This window comes from Pongo abelii, chromosome 19 (genome assembly GCF_028885655.2).
Source record: "Pongo abelii isolate AG06213 chromosome 19, NHGRI_mPonAbe1-v2.0_pri, whole genome shotgun sequence".
In the NCBI taxonomy this organism is placed as follows: domain Eukaryota; kingdom Metazoa; phylum Chordata; class Mammalia; order Primates; family Hominidae; genus Pongo; species Pongo abelii.
Genome location: NC_072004.2, coordinates 7,129,402 through 7,149,538, shown reverse-complemented (window position 1 = coordinate 7,149,538; position 20,137 = coordinate 7,129,402). Strand labels below are relative to the sequence as shown.

General features: G+C 57.0%; 2 protein-coding genes across 7 annotated transcripts; one reads left to right on the top strand and one right to left on the bottom strand.

Annotated features, from left to right (window-relative positions):
- Positions 1-3,140: 3,140 nt before the first annotated feature.
- Positions 3,141-9,780, top strand: YBX2 (Y-box binding protein 2). 2 transcript variants are annotated; one of them, XM_024235528.2, is made up of 9 exons: positions 3,141-3,448; positions 4,145-4,208; positions 5,623-5,656; positions 6,526-6,615; positions 7,522-7,806; positions 7,986-8,089; positions 8,332-8,509; positions 9,202-9,286; positions 9,392-9,780. In XM_024235528.2, exons 1-8 carry the CDS (start codon positions 3,175-3,177, stop codon positions 9,250-9,252), a joined length of 1,080 nt encoding a protein of 359 aa, XP_024091296.1. In that variant the 5' UTR covers positions 3,141-3,174; the 3' UTR covers positions 9,253-9,286; positions 9,392-9,780. The 2 variants fall into 2 exon arrangements, with proteins under 2 accessions (XP_024091296.1, XP_054392114.1); XM_054536139.1 differs by having other exon boundaries at positions 3,423-3,610.
- Positions 9,776-16,363, bottom strand: SLC2A4 (solute carrier family 2 member 4). Of its 5 annotated transcripts, XM_002826948.5 has the most exons (11): positions 16,088-16,363; positions 14,695-14,811; positions 14,411-14,583; positions 14,198-14,322; positions 13,971-14,086; positions 13,682-13,844; positions 13,383-13,570; positions 13,116-13,220; positions 12,866-12,967; positions 12,122-12,325; positions 9,776-11,604 (listed from the first exon to the last, which is right to left on the bottom strand). In XM_002826948.5, exons 1-11 carry the CDS (start codon positions 16,118-16,120, stop codon positions 11,401-11,403), a joined length of 1,530 nt encoding a protein of 509 aa, XP_002826994.3. In that variant the 5' UTR covers positions 16,121-16,363; the 3' UTR covers positions 9,776-11,400. The 5 variants fall into 5 exon arrangements, with proteins under 5 accessions (XP_002826994.3, XP_054392106.2, XP_063574455.1 ...); XM_054536131.2 differs by having other exon boundaries at positions 14,411-14,811; XM_063718385.1 differs by lacking the exon at positions 9,776-11,604 and having other exon boundaries at positions 12,235-13,220.
- Positions 16,364-20,137: the final 3,774 nt, after the last annotated feature.

Genomic DNA, 20,137 nt, shown 5'->3' with positions numbered 1-20,137 from the left:
GTCTCGGCCTCCCAAAGTGCTGGGATTACAGGCGTGAGCCACCGCACCCGGCCAATTTTCTGTATTTTTTAGTAGAGACGGGGTTTCACCATATTAGCCAGATTGGTCTGGAACTCCTGACCTTGTGATCCACCCGCCTCGGCCTCCCAAAGTGCTGGTATTACAGGCGTGAGCCACCGCGCCTGGCCAATTATTGTATTTTTAGTAGAGACAGGGGTTTCACCATGTTGGCCAGGCTGGTCTCGAAGTCCTGACCACAGGTGACCCACCGGCCTCCTCATCCCAAAGTGCTGGGATTACAGGAGTGAACCACCACGCCCGGCCCATTTTCTTTTTCTTTTCTTTCTTTTTTTTTTTTTGAGGCGGAGTTTCGCTCTTGTTGCCCAAGCTGGAGTGCAATGGCATGATCTTGGCTCACTGCAGCCTCAGCCTTCTGGGTTCAAGCGATTCTCCTGTTTCAGCCTCGCAGGCAGCTGCGATTACAGGTGCACGCCACCACGCCCGGCTAATTTTTTGTATTTTTAGTAGAAATGGGGTTTCACCATGTTAGCCAGGCTGGTCCCGAACTCCTGACCTCAGGTGATCCACCCACCTCAGCTTCCCAAAGTGCTGGGATTACAGGTGTGAGCCACCACACCCGGCCATTTTCTTAATCTTACTACAAAAAGGTTCAGCTTCCCTTCCTAGGTCCTCTCTTCTCACCCTCCAGCCTGTAGCTAACTGGCCCACTCCTGAGCTCCGCCTTCCATGTAATTCTTTTGCTGCAGCGGTCACACTGTGAGGTTTCTTGTCTGCCTTCCCCAGCCTTGATCTTAGGCTTCAGTTTCTTGAGCTCAGGGCTAGGCACGGGTAAGTCGGTCCTTAACAGCCTAAGGCCAGTGGTCATTCTTGTATGCTTCACGGCCTCGTCTTGCGACTTAGTTGTTTTCTTGTCTCTTCTCTTTTTCTGTCCACTGTGCCCGATGCCCCGGAAATCAGAATCTTCAACTCTGAAAGGGCCGGAGGGGTGCGGCGGGCGATAGCAAGTGGAGGGTCAGCGAGGAAGCGGAATCCGGCGGCCTCCGGGAGCGGCCGGCAGGGGGCGCGCCGGGACCGGGAGAGGCGACTACGGCTGCTGCGGGCAGCTGGCCGCGAAGGGGACGCGGAGGACGCCAGCCCTTGGGAAGCGCACGTGGGGCTTGCCCAGCAGCGCCTGGGGGCACGTGTGCTGCCCCGGGGCGCGCTGCTCTGGCTAAAAATACAACGCGTACCCGCTTCCTCCCTGGTGGGGGAGGCGGCCCTAGGGAGGAGATACTGCTGGAGCCTCGTTTTTCTGGGATTACAGGCGTGAGCCACCGCGCCCGGCCCATTTTCTTAATCTTCCCAGGCTCCCGAGAAACCTGGTACAAGCCTCGCACTGCCCCTCAGTCCTCTCATCTGTGAAATGGGGGCCGTTCATGTATTCGATAAATATTGAACGTATACGTTGTACCAGGCACTGCTGCAGGCGTCCAGCTTAACTACAAGGCTCTTACTGCTGTGGAGTTTACAGCCCACTGTGTGCAGGGAAATAAAATAAGCAAATGCTCAGGATCATGTCATATTTTCAAAAATGCCATTAGAAAAATAAGGAATGGTGTGATCGCGAAGAGTGGTACGTAAGCTGCTACTTGGAGAGCCACCCTGAGACACGAAGGCGCGTTTTCGGCAGAGGAAACTGCATGTGCAAAAGGCCTCGAGTCCGCTGGAGCTTGACGCCTGGCCGGAGACCACAGCCCCCGGCATACAGACGTGAGAGACCCCAAAGCCAGTCTAGGGCGGTAGACATCAGAGCTGCAGCGGTGGGTGTGGGCCACATGGGTGGACACATTGATCAAAACTCAGAGAAGGCTGGGCACAGTGGCTTACCCTGTCATCCCAACACTTTGGGAGGCTGAGGCGGGCGGATCACCAGAGGTCAGGAGTTCGAGACCAGCCTGGCTAATATGGTGAAACCCCATTTCTACTAAAAATACAGAAATTAGCCAGGCTGTGGTGGCGCACGCCTGTAATTCCAGGTACTCAGGAGGCTGAGGAGGGAGAATCGCTTGAACCCGGGAGGCGGAGGCTGCAGGGAGCCTAGATCGAGCACTGCGCTCCAGCCTGGGCGACAGAGGGAGACCTTGTGTCAAAACAAACAAACAAACAAACAAAAAAAAACCAACTCAGCGAAGAATTGCGCATTGTACTACTTGTAAACCTTGTTTCCAATACAAACATAGGTAGGGGCAGGCCGGGAGCCACCTTGAGATGGCTCAAGGCAGGAGAATCGCTTGAACCCGGGAGGCGGAGGTTGTAGCGAGCCGAGCTCGCCACTGCACTCTAGTCTGGGCTACAGAGCGAGACCCTGTCTCAAAAAAAAAAAAAAAAAAGAAAGAAAGAAAAAAGAAAAAAAGTAAGGGGTCCTGGCTCGTGGGAGCAAGTGTGAGCCGGGAAATCCACTCTGCTGCGCTTTCCAGCCTATCCTGCGGGCGGACCCCGCAGCCCCAGGATGTGCAGGGCCGTCCTGTGGGAAGAGGGTGCCAAGGGCGGTGGTGGCCGGAAGGTGTCTGCACCTGGCAGCATACGGTCAAGGTCAGTCTCGAGGGTGGAGGCGAGCGGTGCTACTCACTGCCAGAACCGAGGCTGCAGACTCCCGCCCCTCGCTTAGGTCGTCAGGGGCAACCTTGGCGCTGCGGCCCCGGCCCCGCCCTTCGCGCAGAGGCCAGGTGGCGGTTGGGGCGAGACCGGCCCGTTTGATTTCCCGCGGCCGGTGGAAAGGGGCGGAGGGGGGAGGGGAAAGGGGCCGCCGGCCAATGGGTTGGGCCGGGGGCGGTCACGTGGCGGCCCGGGGGCGGGGCCCAGGTGTACTTACTGGGCAGCTGGCGGGGGCCGGGGCCGCGGTGCGAAGTCCGGGAGGCGGGGTCGGCGTGCGGGCCGGGGGGCTGCTGGGCTGGGATTGGCCCGTGGTTGGGAGGCGGGGTCTGCGCGAGCGGCGGCAGCGGGCTGTCATTGGCCTCGGCTCCGGGCCCGCTGCCGGCGTGCGGGCGAGGCTCGGGGCGCGAGGACCGAGCAGGGCGGCGGGTTCGCGAGCCGGGGGGAGGGGCCGGGGCGGTGGCGGCGGCGGCGGCGGCGGAGGCGGCGGTGGCGGCGGGGGCCGGTACTGGACCCGGCGGGATGAGCGAGGTGGAGGCGGCAGCGGTGGCTACAGCGGTCCCCGCGGCGACGGTGCCCGCGACGGCGGCAGGGGTGGTAGCGGTGGTGGTACCGGTGCCCGCAGGGGAGCCGCAGAAAGCAGGCGGCGGGGCGGGCGGCGGGGGCGGAGCCGCCTCGGGCCCCGCTGCTGGGACCCCCTCGGCGCCGGGCCCCCGCACCCCTGGCAACCCGGCGACGGCGGCCTCGGGAACCCCCGCCCCCCCGGCCCGGAGTCAGGCGGACAAGCCGGTGCTGGGTGAGGGGCAGGCGCGCACAGGGCGGCTCTGAGGGGTCGGCGGGATGGGGGAGGGGCAGTGTGGAGCCCGGCAGGATCCGGAAAACCAAAGGCGGCCTGGCCCGGAGGCCCAGAGCGCTAACTGGGCTGGGAGCTGCGCACCAAACAAAGTGGATTCCCCTGGTGGGAAATCCTGCCGTGCCTTCCCGGGAGAGAGGGCGGGGCCGGCAGGTTCAGCTAAGGTCTTGGGGTGGAGAATAAAGCCCCAGGGTCCGGCCACGCCCCCGGGCGGGACACAGTGCCTAGTTGACTGGGTTAGAACTAGGCAAACCTCTGAGCCCGGCAAGCAGGTGCACTGGGGACCCTTGCATTGGGAGGGCTAAAAAAACCCTCAGTTATGACCTGGGGGTGGCACTTTGCAGACCAGGTGAGTACCCAGTTCTAGGTGAAGGGGCTGGATTTGTAGGATGTGGGGAACGTGACTTAGAGTTGGAAGGCTTTTCGAAAGCCTCAGTCCCTGTGTGGGTGATTTCATTTGGTGGAATAGGGTAAGAATACCTTGAAGCTACTAGTGAAACCTGGTTGGCTTGAAGGTAAGCTTAATAGGTAATAAGGCAGTAGGCTAGAATTTGTTTCTGTTTTGGAGTGTCTCAAAACTGAGTTCAACTCCGTCTCTTCCCCCCATCTCACTGTCCCCACTGCATCTCTGCCTGGCAGCAATCCAAGTCCTGGGCACTGTCAAATGGTTCAACGTCCGGAATGGTTACGGATTCATCAACAGGTATCCAAGGAACCCAGGGCGGGGGTGGAATGGGTGTCTTCCGAACTGGCCTGTGGGACTGGACACCCGCCCAACCTCATCTCAACCCCTGCGGAGGCACATGGTTGCAATGTCCAGCTGATGCTGGTTGAAAGCCTTTAACCGCAGCACAAATGTGTGCTTAGTGACAAGAGGAAGCCTCCTCCACATCTTCAAGGGCAGCGGAGGATTAATGATTCAGGAACTTGGCAAACCTGGCTCTGACCCTGCCAGCTTCTCATCTCACCTTCTGGAATTGCTTCATTACTTTTACTCTGAGATGCCTTTGGGGCAGAATGTATTATAGGGTTCTCTGTGCCTCAGGGCCCCCGGCTGGAATCCTCACCGATTTCCTGTTACGGCAGCACTCACAACTCAACTCCCTTAAAGAGCTGTGGCTCATTCGAGCCCCCCACCTGTTGGGACTGAGGCTGACAGTGGGGGGCAGGAGGAAGGAGCCAGAGGCTGCTGCTTTCCTTCAGTAGGCAGCCCCACCCCTCAGCACTGGGAGAGGCTGTGGCAGTGGATTCTGAGCAGAGCCAGGTCTCCCCCAGTGGGGCCTTCCCCAGCCAAGGCATCCTGCCCGGCCTGGCTCTCCTGGGAGGCCCTAGTTCCCTCTTAGCAGGCTGACCTTTGTGCAGATCCAAGTGCTTTAAAGCTAAAACGTTTGTTCTGGGGAAGGGTCCTTGTCTAATTCTGGAAATGGCAGACTGGGTCGGGGGCAGAGTGCCTCCGGGAAAACTTTTCCTTTCTCCCCTCCCCCCACCCACTGGGGTTCTTGTGATAGAGAATGGGTGAATGTTTTCTTCTCTCTCACCCTTGGTCCCACGTGTGTTGAGAGTGGGCCTGACTCGGATTCACCTCCAGGCTGAGGATGAGAATAAAGTTTGGCAGCTGTTTAGAGCAAGTTCCTGACACGTTGTTCCCTTCTCAAACTTGTTCTGCACCTCTGGCTCCAACTGCACTTTCTGCCTCCTTGACTATAGAAGGAAGAAGACTGGAATTTTCCAACCCTGATGGGGGTTGGGGGAGGGGGTGTTGGCCAGGGACAGTTGCACCCAGCGCTGGCAGTTTGTAAGGCTAGCCTGGGGTGGAAGGTGGAGTCCCGGCAGGGGCAGAGCTGTCTGAGGTCCCTCAAGGTGCCTTTGCCTCCCCAGCCTGCCCTTTCCTTGTGAAGTCCAGGTTTGGCACTGAGGTTTTAGGTGTACCTCTCTTTACACCAGCTTCTGGGGGCCCTGCTGGCTCTCCCTCCCATTCCCCAGGCCCTGTCTACCCCTAACTGGAATGCTGGAGAGGATGGGCCCACTGAGCTTAGACTGGGCAGCTAGGGGGGCCTCAGTAAGGAGCTGAGGGCTTTGTTGAAGTCCCCTCCTTAACGACCCATCCTGTTCTGCAGGAATGACACCAAGGAAGATGTCTTTGTTCACCAGGTAAGAGCTAGGTTGGCTTTCTGAGGGGAAGAACTGGCCCTCTTTGAAGGCCTTTGCCGTAATCCCTAGCAGTGCGCTCTGCCATGTTTCTCTGGCTCTTCTTCACAACGGCCCGTCTGCCAGGGAATAGCTCCCCCCATCCACCTCGGGTGCCTGTGTCAACCACCATTAGCTGCACTTGTGTTGGGTTACTAAATGTCTGTCAGAATTGAACATGTTGCCCCTGGGCATGGCACGCTTACTACCTACTGGGACCTGTTAACACTCCAGGAAGCACTGAGGCAATTTTCAGAGGGAGAAGGTCCTTGGGTGCAGTGGTTCTCAAAGCGTGGCCCCTGCACCAGCGGCAGCAGCATCACCTGACATCCAAATTCTCAGGTCCCACCCCAGACCTGGTGAATCAATCAGAGCTGGGGCTGGGGCTCCGCAATCGGTTTAACGAGCTCTCCAGGTGATTCTGATGCACGCTACAGCTTGAGAACCACTGCTTGGTGGAAAGAGCTCTCACTGGGACTGAGGTAAGAAGCACAGTGCATTTTACCCACTTTGCAACTGAAGGCTGTCCCTGCCTTTTGCTTTGGAGTTCATATTTCTTGCCTCCCTTTTTGAAATCCCTGAGGGGTAAAGCGGGGCGGGAGGGGGGTTGCGGGGAGTGTGTCCTGGGGATGGTGGTAACTGCACAATCTTTGCTGAGGCCCTGAGTTCAGGACTTTTCCCCTGCTAAACTTTGACCACCTCCTTGCTCCACCCTCCAGCTCTAGACCCCAAGTCAAATGTTGAAAGAATGAAATTGGGTGGTGGCCCCAGCAGGGGTGACAGAGACTCCTGTCTTGCTGTCTCACTTTTCACATGGCCTTTTCCCCAATCAGACAGCTATTAAAAGAAACAACCCCAGGAAGTTTCTGCGCAGCGTCGGAGATGGGGAGACTGTGGAATTTGATGTCGTGGAAGGAGAGAAGGTTTGGGGACTGCTATGGGGTATAGAGTTGACTAGGCTTATGGGAGGGTGGCCTGGAGGTCATCACAGGCTAAGACCCTCTTGGGGCCAGCTCTGACCCGTTCTGCGGGAATGGGACTGTGTTCTCTCACCCTGATGTCCTCTTCCTTAACGCTAGGGCTAAGGGATGTCCTAAATATGTCCTTGTCATTGGTTGGCAGTGTCTGGGTTTCTTCTCAGTAGTTCACCAAGCACTTCGACATCTGTTCTCCACGTGGGGCCCTGTCCTAGACTTCCCGAGTCCACCTCTGGAGTAAAAAGGTGGATGCTGGCTGCCAGGCCTTTCTCCACCCAGTCGTATACTCAGGAGGGTGCGGTAGCAATTATTTCATTTCTTATTTTATTTTATCTTATTTATTTATTTATTTTATTTTTTTTTTTTTGAGACGGAGTCTCGCTGTCACCCAGGCTGGAGTGCAGTGGCACGATCTCGGCTCACTGCAGGCTCCGCCCCCCAGGGTTCATGCCATGCTTCTGCCTCAGCCTCCCGAGTAGCTGGGACTACAGGCGCCCGCCTCCTCGCCCGGCTAATTTTTTGTATTTTTAGTAGAGATGGGGTTTCACTGTGTTAGCCAGGATGGTCTTGATCTCCTGACCTTGTGATCCGCCCGCCTCGGCCTCCCAAAGTGCTGGGATTACAGGCGAAGCCTCCGCGCCCGGCCAGTAGCAATTATTTCAAAAGGACATGTTGCTCCTTCCCAGATGGGTGCAAACACATTCCACTGCCTCTCCAGGGAGGGTAGAAAGAAGTTAGAGGAGCTAAAGGAAAGCTGAAGAGGGGTCTTCCCCTGGAAGAAGGGGAAGCAAGTTGGGAAATGCACATTGGCTGTTGGAGCAGGTTCTGACTATTCCCTTACCACCTTCCCAGGGCGCAGAAGCCGCTAATGTAACTGGGCCCGGGGGGGTGCCCGTGAAGGGCAGCCGTTATGCCCCCAACCGACGTAGGTTCCGTCGATTCATCCCCCGGCCTCCCTCAGTTGCCCCACCACCCATGGTGGCAGAGATCCCCTCAGGGGGGACAGGACCTTGCAGTGAAGGGGAGCGGGCCGAAGACTCTGGGCAGCGGCCCAGACGACGGCGCCCCCCACCCTTCTTCTACCGACGGCGGTTTGTGCGAGGCCCCCGGCCTCCCAACCAGCAGCAACCTATAGAGGTGAGGGGAAGCTGGAATATGGGAGCCAGTTCCCCAAGTTCAGGAGAGGAGTGGGAGTTAGGATAGAGACCATGGGTCCCCAAAGAAGGAGGAACTGAGCGTTGGGCAGAGCTGTGGATAACCTGGCTCTGGAGCAGCTGCTGTCCCCACAGCTCACCGGGGCCTTTGCATGTTCCCAGGGCACTGACGGGGTAGAACCCAAAGAGACAGCCCCATTGGAGGGGCACCAACAGCAGGGAGATGAGCGGGTCCCCCCGCCCAGATTCCGGCCCAGGTACCGAAGGTAAGACCCCCCTGCTGGGGCTTGGTCTTCCCCTTCCAGTGTTGGTTCCTTGGGGAAAGGGGCAGGAGGATGGAAGGGTGAAGCTCTAGGCAGAGCCTGGGCTCCTGGCAACAGAGGTGCCTTGCGGGGAGGCAGTGCTCGTGGGCTGGAAGCCTGGCTCCTGGAGGTGGGGTGGGGCAGCTGGGTGAGCCCTGGGGAGGGAGTGTTCCCTGGTCCCCTCAGAGCCCTGCTCCTTTCCTTAGGCCTTTCCGCCCCAGGCCACCCCAGCAGCCTACCACAGAAGGTGGGGACGGTGAGACCAAGCCCAGCCAAGGTCCCGCTGATGGTTCCCGGCCTGAGCCCCAGCGCCCACGAAACCGCCCCTACTTCCAGCGGAGACGGCAGCAGGCCCCTGGCCCCCGGCAGCCCGCAGCCCCTGAGGTGAGGACCTCAGATGTGGGATGAAAGAAAAGGCTGAGACCAGCTCCCTCCCCCACCTGCTCCTTTTCTTTTTCTTTCCTACTCTATCCTTTGGCTCTTCCCCTCCCCTGCCCTGACCCTGCCACCACCCTCTTCCATGCAGCCTGCTGGGTCCACCCCTCGCAGGTGCCCCCTCCCACCAGGAAGCCCCCGCAGAGGCAATCAAGCCCATGATTGCCCATGATGGCCGTGCCCCCCCAACCCGTCCCCCACTTGCTACCTGGAGCCATCCTACCAGCTTGTAGATGTGAACTGAGGGGTGTGATTGAGGTTTTAATGGGAAGGGAAAAAGTGAAAGAAGGTTGAAGTTCGGGGCTCTGAAGAACAAGTCTCAGCCCTGCTCGATGGCTCATGCCTGTAATCCCAGCACTTTGGGAGGCAGAGGCAGGCTGATCACTTGGGGTCAGGAGTTCGAGACCAGCCTGACCAACATGGAGAAACCCCGTCTCTACTAGAGATACAAAAATTAGCCAGGCATGGTAGCACATGCCTGTAATCCCAGCTACTTGGGAGGCTGAGGCAGGAGAATCGCTTGAACCAGGAGGGGGAGTTTGCAGTGAGCCAAGATCATGCCACTGTACTCCATCCAACCTGGAGTGAGACTCTGTCTCAAAAACAAAAACAAGTCTCAATTGGCCACTGCTGTTCTTTAGACCTCAGCCCCTGTCAACAGTGGGGACCCCACCACCACCATCCTGGAGTGATTCCAACTCAAAGGACACCCAGAGCTGCCATCTGGTGAGTGGCTGGTGCAGTTGGGTGGGTGGCCAGGAAGGCGGGGTACTGGGTGGCGATGACAAGTTGCTGTTGTTCACAATCTGTGCATTTCCTTTTCTCTCTCAGGTATCTGCCAGTTTTTCCAACTGACCTGTACCCTACCCAGTACCCTGCTCCCCCTTTCCCATAATTCATGGCATCAAAACACCAGCTTTTCACCTTTTCCTTGAGACTCAGGAGGGCCAAAGCAACAGCTTTTTGCTTTTTCTTTTTTCTTCCCTCCCCTTATCAAGGGTTGAAGGAAGGGAGCCATCCTTACTGTTCAGAAACAGCAACTCCCTCCCGTAACTCAGGCTGAGAAGGAACCAGCCAGCTCTTACCTCCTCCTGGTTGTTTTTCTTCCCCCACCCCAAGTTTATTTTTGTTTTCCTCTGGCCCCCTACCTCTGAAGCCATTTTATGATCTGTCATGTGCCACCTGAGCCTCCAGTAAAAACAAAAACAGGCTTTCCTGTGGTCTTGGTCTCTGTCTCTTCTGTTTTGGAGAATCGCTAGTAACTCACTGTTGAAGGTGGGGAGGAGGGGATGTGGGGCTGTGGGCAGGGCCTGGCATCCTTGCTGCCATGTCTCCAGCCGTGTCCCTGGTGAAGAGTGCCCCTATCAGGGATTTCACTGCCCATCTGTGACATGGGCTGACACCTCCCTTGCAGAGTGAGTATTCTGCAGATGCCAAGAGCAGTGCCCGGCACTGGCAGCTACAATTTATTGAGCATTTACTATTAATAAAGCAATGAGTAGAAATGTGAGTAGGGGCATGAGCAATGGCATCCAGAAGATTCTGAGGCCTTGAGCTGAGGCAGGACAGAGGGAGGAAGAAGGGTGAAGAGTTATGGTCCCTGTCTCAGCCCGTCCTCAAGTGCCTCCACAATAGGATGCTTGTCTTCAGCAGTGACTTTATAGAAGTATCTATATATATACATTTAGTGCAACCGACCTTTGGTTTCTTCTGTCAATCCCCTTTTCAAACGTATATAAAAATATCCAAAGGCTCCTCCCAGCCCAGTGTTTCCAGGCAGCCTTTCAAATCCCCTCTTTACCTTAGTTGGTCAAAAGCCTGTGGGTGCAGCACCCTTCCAGGAAGGGAGAGGAAGAAAGCTAGGGCTCCTCCTTGGCAGCCTTGGGGAACAATCGGGGTAGAGCCCCAAGCCTAGATAGAGGCGGGAGCCTGCCGTCCTTCCGTCTTGCCACACATGGGCACATACTTTCCTGTTCCCTCCTGCCCTGGAAGGCTGAGCCTGCAGTGAGGGAGGTGAGTCCTTTTCCCTGCAGGGGTCAAGAGAGAACCCCCTTCGCCAGGCGCGGTGGCTCACGCCTGTAATCCCAGCACTTTGGGAGGCTGAGGCAGGCAGATCACGAGGTGAGGAGATCGAGACCATCCTGGCTAACATGGTGAAACCCCGTATCTACTAAAAATACAAAATAAATTAGCCGGGTGTGGTGGCAAGCGCCTGTAGTCCCAGCTACTCCGGAGGCTGAGGCAGGAGAATGGTGTGAACCCGGGAGACAGAGCTTGCAGTGAACCGAGATCGTGCCACTGCACTCCAGCCTGGGCGACAGAGCGAGACTCTGTCTCAAAAAAAAAAAAGAACCCCCTTCGCCCAGAGTCTGTGTGGCAAGAATTCAGTGAAAGTCCCAGATTGTGGGAGGAGTCCAAGGCAGTGAGAAACTGGATTTCTTGTCTCCTGTCCTGCTCTCTGCTCTGGTTTGTCCCACTGAGAAAGTTTAGACCTGTCTTCCCTCCAATCCCCCTTCTCTAGCAGGGAAGAAGGTATTCTGGAGCTGAGTCTGGGGGGAGGTGGGGAGAAAAGGGGATGGGGGAAGGAAGAGGGAGGGGAGAGTGGCCCACCCTGATGGCCACGGCCAAGCCACGACACATAAATAATCCAAGAGAGTCACACGAGGGGAATGAGGGGGTGCTCAGACCACCCTTCCCCCAGCTTCCCAATTCTACCAGGCTGCAGGGATTCTTTTCCACCCGGAAGTAATAGGGAAGAGAGGGTTAAAGTGCTGCAGAGGAAAGGAAGGGGTCTCTGGGGCAGGTAGAGAGAGCTGGCTCTCCCACCCCTGCTTGGCCCCTCAGTCGTTCTCATCTGGCCCTAAATACTCAAGTTCTGTGCTGGGTTTCACCTCCTGCTCTAAAAGAGAGGGTGTTCGGTGGAAGGCAGCTGAGATCTGGTCAAACGTCCGGCCTCGAGTTTCAGGTACTCTTAAGAAGGTGAAGATGAAGAAGCCCAGCAGGAGGACCGCAAATAGAAGGAAGACGTAGGGCCCCATAGCCTCCTGGGACAGGTGGAGAAAGAGGTGTTGACGGAGTGAGGTGGGGAGGGAAGGGGTAGTTTCAGGCAACCAGGAGCTAAAGGCCTTCATAGGGAGCTGGGGGGACGGCAGACAGCAGCTGCCTCCTCCAGGGACAAGGGAAATGAGCAGGAATGAGAATTTACACTGAAAAGAGGATTCTCTGAACCCCAAACACTCTTAGTTTTCGCCCTCTTCACCATCCTCAGTTACTGCACTCAGAGGAGAGTCCCAGCTGTTTGTAGTATTAATGCAAAGTGTATTATTTTCTTCTCGGACTAAGGTAAGTTATGCCACTGGTGCGTTTCAGACACCTCAGTTACTATCCAATCTAGGTCAGCTCCCTTCCTTGCTTTGATTCAGTGGAGCAGGTGGTCCACCAAAGTGACCCAAAGACCCATGTTCTGTGGCTGGAGGAGTCCCTGATGGGGAAGCAGGTGGGCTAGCTGTGTGATGCCCACCTCTGGCCTACAGTGTGGGAGGCTGGGCTGGAGGGACCTACCGCAACATACTGGAAACCCATGCCAATGATGAAGTTGCTCGTCCAGTTGGAGAAACCAGCCACAGCCATGGCTGCCGGGCGGGGTCCCTGGCTGAAGAGCTCGGCCACGATGAACCAAGGAATGGGGCCAGGGCCAATCTCAAAAAATGCCACAAAGCCAAAGATGGCCACAATGGAGACGTAGCTCATGGCTGGAACTCGCTCCTAGGGGCCAGACAGGGAGGGTGGAGAATCCAGTTGAGGCCTTTCTGGATCTTCCTTTGCCCTCAACTCAGAGAAGTGAAATCTAACCCCCTCCCCAGCAGCTTGCGGGGGGCCTGCTGTCCCGGGTTAGAGCAGGCCCTTGAGCCTTTCTGAGCACCGGCATTCTGCTGGCTATCCCAAGTGGGTTCAAGGAGGAAATGTTCAGGAGGAAATGTTACGGCCTCTCAGTTCTTATGACGGTCAGCTCTCCCTGGGCTCTAAAGCTGGGTCCTTAGGAATGATTGTTCCTGAGGCTTGACAGGGGCTCTCCCTCCTGGCTCTCAGAGTTGTGCCACAGCTGCCTCCCAGTGCAGCCCAAATCCCTCAGGAGCAGACCACAGTCCCAGCAGATTCTGGAGCCAGTCACCCCCAGTCCCAGTCCAGAGCTGGCGCCAGGATTGAAAGCATGTGTGTTAAGAAGGGGCCCTGGCTGGTCACAGAGACTCTCAGGACCATTCCCATGGGCTGGGCTGCTAGCCCCTCCTAGCTTCCAGGCCTTACCAGCAGGAGCAGAGCCACAGTCATCAGGATGGCACAGCCACACATGCCCGCCAGGCCCAGGAGATGGAGCGTCCGGCGCCCCGCCCGCTCCACCAACAACACCTGTGGGGAGAGTCAGAGCTTGGCCCGAGCTTTTCAGGCACGGGAAGTAGGAGGGGCTGCGTGGGTGAGGGCAACCGAGAGCAGGACCTCCGGGACACCCAGGGATGTGAAGCCAGTGGCTTGGGCCATTCCAGAGGTGAGCAGTTACCGAGAGCAAGGTGAAGACTGTGTTGACCACACCCGCTCCTATGGTGGCATAGGCAGGCTGGCCTACCCCTGCTGTCTCGAAGATGCTGGTCGAATAATAGAAAACCTAGAGGTGGGGGAGAAGAAGAAGTGATGGCAGGAGTGTCCTTTCCTCTACTCCAGCCACAACAGGCTGGCCCTACCCTGAATGTTGGTGGAGGGGGTTTGCTCTCCACTCTCATCTACCCTCCCGGGGCTGTGCCCTGCCTGGAGGCTGCTCCACACATACAGCATTGATGCCAGAGAGCTGCTGGCTCAGCTGCAGCACGACCGCAATGATCAGGGGCTGCCGGTGGGTACGGCTGCCCAGGAGCTGGAGCAGGGACAGTGGCCGCTCACGCTCCAGCTTCCGCTTCTCATCCTTCAGCTCAGCCAGCACTCCAGAAACATCGGCCCAGCCTGTCAGGCGCTTCAGACCTGGAGAAGGGAAGGTCAGGCCTGAGGGGACCTGAGAGGAAGCCAGGTGCTAGCAAGACGAGGTGGAGGCATAGGCATGGGCCTGGGCCAGGCTGCAGCGGGAGAGCTTACTCTTTCTGGCAGGCCCCTCGAGATTCCGGATGATGTAGAGGTAGCGGGGGCTCTCGGGACAGAAGGGCAGCAGGACCAGCTGCAGGAGGGCAGGTAGCACTGTGAGGCCCAGGAGCAGTGGCCACAGGCTGGCAGTGCCCAGCAGGGACTCCAAGCCCAGCACCTGTGGGAGAAGTTTGGGAAAGAAGGCAGGTCACTCAGCCCTCCTGCCTTACCTCGGAAGCCCACCATATTCCCAGAGCCCCACTCTAACCACTGCCCAGGCACCCATGAGGCTTGCCCCGGTCACCTGGGCAATCAGAATGCCGATAACGATGGCCAGTTGGTTTAGCGTCCCCAGGGCGCCCCGTAGGTGAGTGGGAGCAATCTCTCCCACGTACATGGGCACCAGCCCTGATGTCAGCCCTGGGCGAGGGAAGAAGAGAGGGCTGACGGCAGGTGTCCATTCCCATCTGAAAGCCCAGGCATGGTGAAAGAGAACAGGGCGCTAGGCAGGGCTGTGGTGCCCGTGGGTACCTGAGTAGGCGCCAATGAGGAATCGTCCAAGGATGAGCATTTCATAGGAGGCAGCAGCGTTGGCCAGGCCCATGAGGCTGCCCCCCAGCACCGCCAGGACATTGTTGACCAGCATGGCCCTTTTCCTGGCAGGCAGAGTGAGGCTGTGAGGGTGAGGGCACCCAGCAGTGGCTCCCTTCCTGTTTCCCCCACCCCTGCCCTCCAGCTGCGAACCTTCCAAGCCACTGAGAGATGATACCAATGAGGAAGGAGGAAATCATGCCGCCCACAGAAAAGATGGCCACGGAGAGGGCCCAGAGGGTGGTAAGGGTGCCTGGAGGGATGGAGCTGGGACCCTCAGGCCCCTGCCTCGCCAGCCACGTCTCATTGTAGCTCTGTTCAATCACCTGGGGGACAGCAGAGGACAGATTTCCTGCAGACCCCCCGCTTTCCACCATCCCTGAGACACCTGTCCTCCTCGTTTGGGTACCCCCACCCTGCCAGCTGCAGGCCCTCACCTTCTGAGGGGCATTGATGACCCCAATGTTGTACCCAAACTGCAGGGAGCCAAGCACCGCAGAGAACACAGCAAGGACCAGGGTCCCAGTCACTCGCTGCTGAGGGGGTTCCCCATCCTGGAGAGGCAGACGCAAAGACACAGCATGTCACATGGAACCATGATTTTTTTCCTTCCACTAGGGGCCCAGGCCCAGCTGGAGCCTGAAGATACTGGGCTCCATCCAACATGCTGGGTGAGGGAAACTGTGCCATATTAGGAATTGCACAAAGATCTCAATGTAAACAGGAGCTGAACTGCAACCTGGGCATAAAGGAGAAATGGATGTTTGAGTCCATAAGGCAGAGAAGTGTTTGAGAACTTGTCTCAAAATTCTTCTGTGACCTTGAGACAGGCTTGGCCTTAAGAGCTCAGATTTGTGTGACCTTGGCCAAGTCACTTCCCCGCCCCGAACCTGAGCGTCCTCTGTGAGATGGGGGTGATGTTGCCTGCCTTGCCCACCTATCTGTGAGGGTGTTGTGAAAATCAACATCACATGTTAACAGTATCCCTGCCAGTGCTGGTTTCATAAATTAACAAGTGCATTGTTATCATCAGACACTGTCCTCTTCCCTCCCCTCTGGGGGTTCTGTCAGCCAGCTCCAGGAGGCCCCCAACAGGACCAAGAAATGCTGTTCCAGAAAGGACATCCCGGTCATCTAGGGGTGGCCTTCTCTATCTATGTCGCGGCCTGCCCTCCCCCTCTAACCTCCGTGCAGGGAGGGCCGTCCAGGGGTTCTGCCTGGGAGAGCCATGCCCAGGGGAGGAGGGCAGGAAGGTGGTGTGAGGGGCGGTGGCAGTGGTGGCCGCTCGCTGGCGGCACAGACTGTCTCCAAGCGGAAACCTGAGCTGGGGGAGGGGGGGCTGACAGTCCCCTCTGCCCCTCCACCAACCATGGGGCCAAGGGAAAGTTCAGCGTCCTGGAGGGCGGCCAGGAGTGGGGGTGGGGGCCCATGGAGAGCCTCGGGTCCTCGAAACACTGCCCGCGAGCGAAGACGGACGGACAGCTCCCGGAGGGCAAGACCCGCCTGGATCTGCTTTCCCGAGTCGGATCGAGGGCAGGCTGTCTCCGATTCCGGAGTGCCGCGCCGCCTACTAGGCAAGGGGGTGAACCCTGGCTCGCAGAATCCACTTGCTGCCTGTGCCCCGAAAGGCCCTCCAGACCCACTCTGCCTTTTGGTAGGATTGGAATCTCACAGTCACGGGTTGTCCAGGCCGGGTATAAATAGCCAGCCCCCCACCTTCACCCCCTGCGCCTGCGCAGGAACCACCCCCAGCTGACCCCAGCCGCGACCCCAGCCCAAGAAAAGCGGGACCCGTGCCCCCCCGCCCCGCCCCCTCATGATGAATCCTACTTCAGAGCCTATCTGTTGGAAGCCCGACGGCATCTCGTCTTAGAAGAGCTGGACGCGCAGGGGCGGCGAAGATGAAAGAACCGATCCGGGAGTCTCTCGCCCCGGCCTGGCGCGCAGAAACTGCGGAGGCCGCGGGGGTCCCGGAGTGACGTGCAAGGGCGGGCCCGATGGGACCCACAGCCACAAGCCAAGGAGCCAGAGAGCAGTGGGGCTTCCGCGGATCTGGCGGAGAAAGACGCGAGGAGCCCCCGCCACCTCGCTCCTGCCCCCGCGGGCCACGCCCTTCACAGCACCCATTGGCCAGGAGCCCGCACACCCCAGAAGGCCACGCCCCCTCCGCCCGGGGTTTAGAGTTTGGCTGGAGTTGGTGGGGCCGGCCAGTGAGGCCACGCCCCTCCGCGTGGCTGGCGAGACACGCCTCTCGGGTTCCCGCCAGCCTCCGACTGGGAAGTTTTGAGAAAAGAGTCCCTGGAACAAAAGGCCCCGCCCACCCACGTGTTAGGACTCCGCCCACCAGCTAGGGTCCTGGGCTGCAGAAGCATCTTAAACTCTGCGGGTCTGGACAGTGGGGTCTGAGAGGAGAGGACGGGCCAGGTGTACTTGCCCCGGGGAAACTCCAGCGGCCTGAGACGGCTCGCGAGCCGGCGCGCAGGTTGGGAGAGGAGCAATGCCCCAAAGTAACCCGGGGCTGCTATTTTTAGCTCCCACGTTGGGAGCCTCCAAATGTCAGGTCCCGGGAGTCCCGGCCTGTCCCAGGCGGGGGCGGAGAGATAGGGAGATGAAGCCTTAAAGGGTCCGCGACATGCTTCCCACGCGAGTGTAGCCCTGGGGGCCAGGAAATTCCGTTCCCAGAACGGGTCTGGTGGTCGGGCTGCTTGGTCCTGTCTTTCAGTGCCTCCCCGCTCCGGGCACTGTCTATCCCGCCCTTCCCCTACACACATTCCCCAGGTTGGTTCCTGGAGCCGGTCCGAGGGACAAGTGGTCACACCGACCACACCACCAGCCCTGAGGTCTCTGAGCCTCTGAGGTCTCTGAGCATATGCTGGCCGCGTGAACGACACGCTCTCTGGAGGCTGCTCCGGGTTTGGATCCTCGGCCAAATTCTGCCAGGCAGAAAGTGCGCGACCTAGGGTCGGCGCGTGGGGAGAGAGAAGCGAAATACCCAGAGCGTGGAGAGCGTCTGGCTCAGAAAACGGGCTTCGGAAGCGCAGGGTTGTGGTGCCACCTGGAGGGCAAGCGAGGAGCCGCAGTGGATTGCACTTGGAATCTCAACCCACTATCTCTCGGCTTTCCGCCACCCTAAGGCTTCAGTGACATCTAACCCAGGCCCTTCTCTGGAGCTGCAGATCCAGGTGTTCGTTACCGCCCGGATGTGGCAGCTCTAGTGATCAGCATGTCCAAACCTGCTCCTCCTCCTAACTTCCTTATTTCAATGAATTACCCGCCCAGTCACCCCTATGGTAGAAGTCATGCTCGATTCCTCCTGTCCTGCGCCGCTCTCCCCGTTTATCCAGTTAGTGTCCAACATTGGTACTTTGACCTCCAAAACTCTCTCACATTCATCCGATATTCTCCGTGGCGGCTGCCACTTCAGTCCAGATCACCATCACCGTCACTGGTCTTCCTGCTCCTCTTATTTCCTTTATGATGAGGGCAGAGAACAATTTTCGAAGGTCCAATCTCATCTCTCAAGCAAGAAGTCACTGTCTCTGTTGCCCCAATTGTCAAGTTCAAATCCCTTTTCAGAGTGAAGAAAACCTCCTGCCTCTCTTATCCGATCTCTGGCCTTACCTATCTCTCCTGCCTCTCCTTCTATCTCCTTCGCCTCCTGTTCTGGGCAATTCCTAAGTCCTTATTGTACCCAGAACACGCTGTGCCTTTACACCCTTCTTGATCCCTTTGCTGCACTAATCCCCTGCAAAATCTGGAATGCCGGCCAGGCGTGGTGGCTCATGCCTGTAATCCCAGCACTTTAGGAGGCCAAGGCAGGTGGATCGACTGAGGTCAGGAGTTTGAAACCAGCCTGGCCAACATAGAGAAACCCCATGTCTGCTAAAGATACAAAAATTAGCCAGGCGTGGTTATGCACACCTGTAATCCCAGCTACTCGGGAGGCTGAGGCAGGAGAATGGCTTGAACCCGGGAGGTGGAGGTTGCAGTGAGCCGAGATCACGCCCTTGCACTCCAGCCAGGCGACAGAGTGACTCCGTCTCAAGAAGAAAAAAAAAAATCCGGAATGCCAAAGGACTCCTCTTCATCCTTCAAAGAAAGCTTCCTCACCCAGCTCCTGCTGCACAGGTTCACTTTGCTTCCGGCTTCTGGGGACCTTGATCCCTGAGTTCCAGCACAGAAGATTGAACGAATGACACAGTTTTTAGCACACTGTCTTCACTGATCTATGTCTCATTTTTATTTTTGTTTTTGTTTGTTTTGAGGCAGAGTTTCGCTCTTGTTACCCACGCTGGAGTGCAATGGCACAACCTTGGCTCACTGCAATCTCCACCTTCCAGGTTTAAGCCATTCTCCCGCCTCAGCCTCTCGAGTAGCTGAGATTATAGGCATGCGCCACCAGGCCCGGCTAATTTTGTATTTTTAGTAGAGATGGGGGATTTCACCATGTTGGTCAGGTTTGTCTCCAATTCTTGGCCTCAGGTGATCCACCTGCCTCGGCCTCCCAAAGTGCTGGGATTACTGGCGTGAGCCACCGTGCCCAGCGATTTTATTGGTTTTGAGTTGAGGCCTCTGTTGCTCAGGCTCGAGTGAGAGGCACAGTCACCGATCACTGCAGCCTAGCCTTCCTGGGCTCAAGCGGTCCTCTCACCTCAGCCTCCCAAGTAGCTAAGACTACAGGTTTGAGTCACCACACCCAAATGCTTACTTTTATTTTTAAAATTATCTATTTCCATACCTATTTCTCATTTTTCCTCCTTCAAAAGTCAATTATTCCAGGCTGGGTATGGTGGCTTACGGCTGTAATCCCACTGTAATCCTAGCAATTTGGGAGGCTGAGACAGGAGGATCACTTGCGTGAGACCCTGTCTCACAAGAAAAAAAAAGTCAATTATTCCAATGCATTAAATGTTCATTTTTTTCTTTGTGCTCTTACAAAATATAAATCATTTTGTGTGCAAAGTTTTTTTTTCTTTTTATGAGACAGTGTCTCACTCTGTCACCCAGGCTGGAGTGCAGTGGGGCGATCTCCACTCATTGCAGCCTCTGCTTCCCAGGTTCAAGTGATTCTCCTGCCTCAGCCTCCGGAGTGGCTGGGATTACAGTCTTGCGCCACTGAGCCTGGCTAATTTTTGTATTTTAAGTAGAGACAGGGTTTCACCATGTTGGCCAGGCTGGTCTTCAACACCTGACCTCAAGTGATCTGCCCACCTCAGCCTCCCAAAGTGCTAGGATTACAGGTGTGAGTCACCACGCCCGGCCCAAACATTTTAAATTTCCATAAATAGCATCTTGTTATATATTTCACTCTGATCTTATTTTCCGTAACCACGATGTTTTTAAAATCCACTCGTGGCCAGGCGCAGTGGCTCACGCCTGTAATCCCAGCACTTTGGGAGGCCAAGGCGGACGGATCACGAGGTTAGGAGATCGAGACCATCCTGGCTAACACGGTGAAACCCTGTCTCTACTAAAAATACAAAAAATTAGCCAGACGTGGTGGCGGGCGCCTGTAGTCCCAGCTACTCAGGAGGCTGAGGCAGTAGAATGGCGTGAACCCGGGAGGCGGAGCTTGCAGTGAGCCGAGATCACGCCACTGCACTCTAGCCTGGGTGACAGAGCAAGACTCCGTCTCAAAAAAAAAAAAAAAAAAAAAAAAAAAAAAATCCACTTGTGTTGTATGATGATCAAAGCTACTGCTGCACAATACTTGACAGTATGAGTTGCGTCACACTTTAGCTGCTCACAATCCCGCTGCTCACAATCCCACTGAGGAGCACCGATTACACCTCCAGTTCTCAACTGCAACAAATAATATGGCATTGGTCGGGCGCGGTGGCTCATGCCTGTAATCCCAGCATTTTGGGAGGCTGAGGCTGG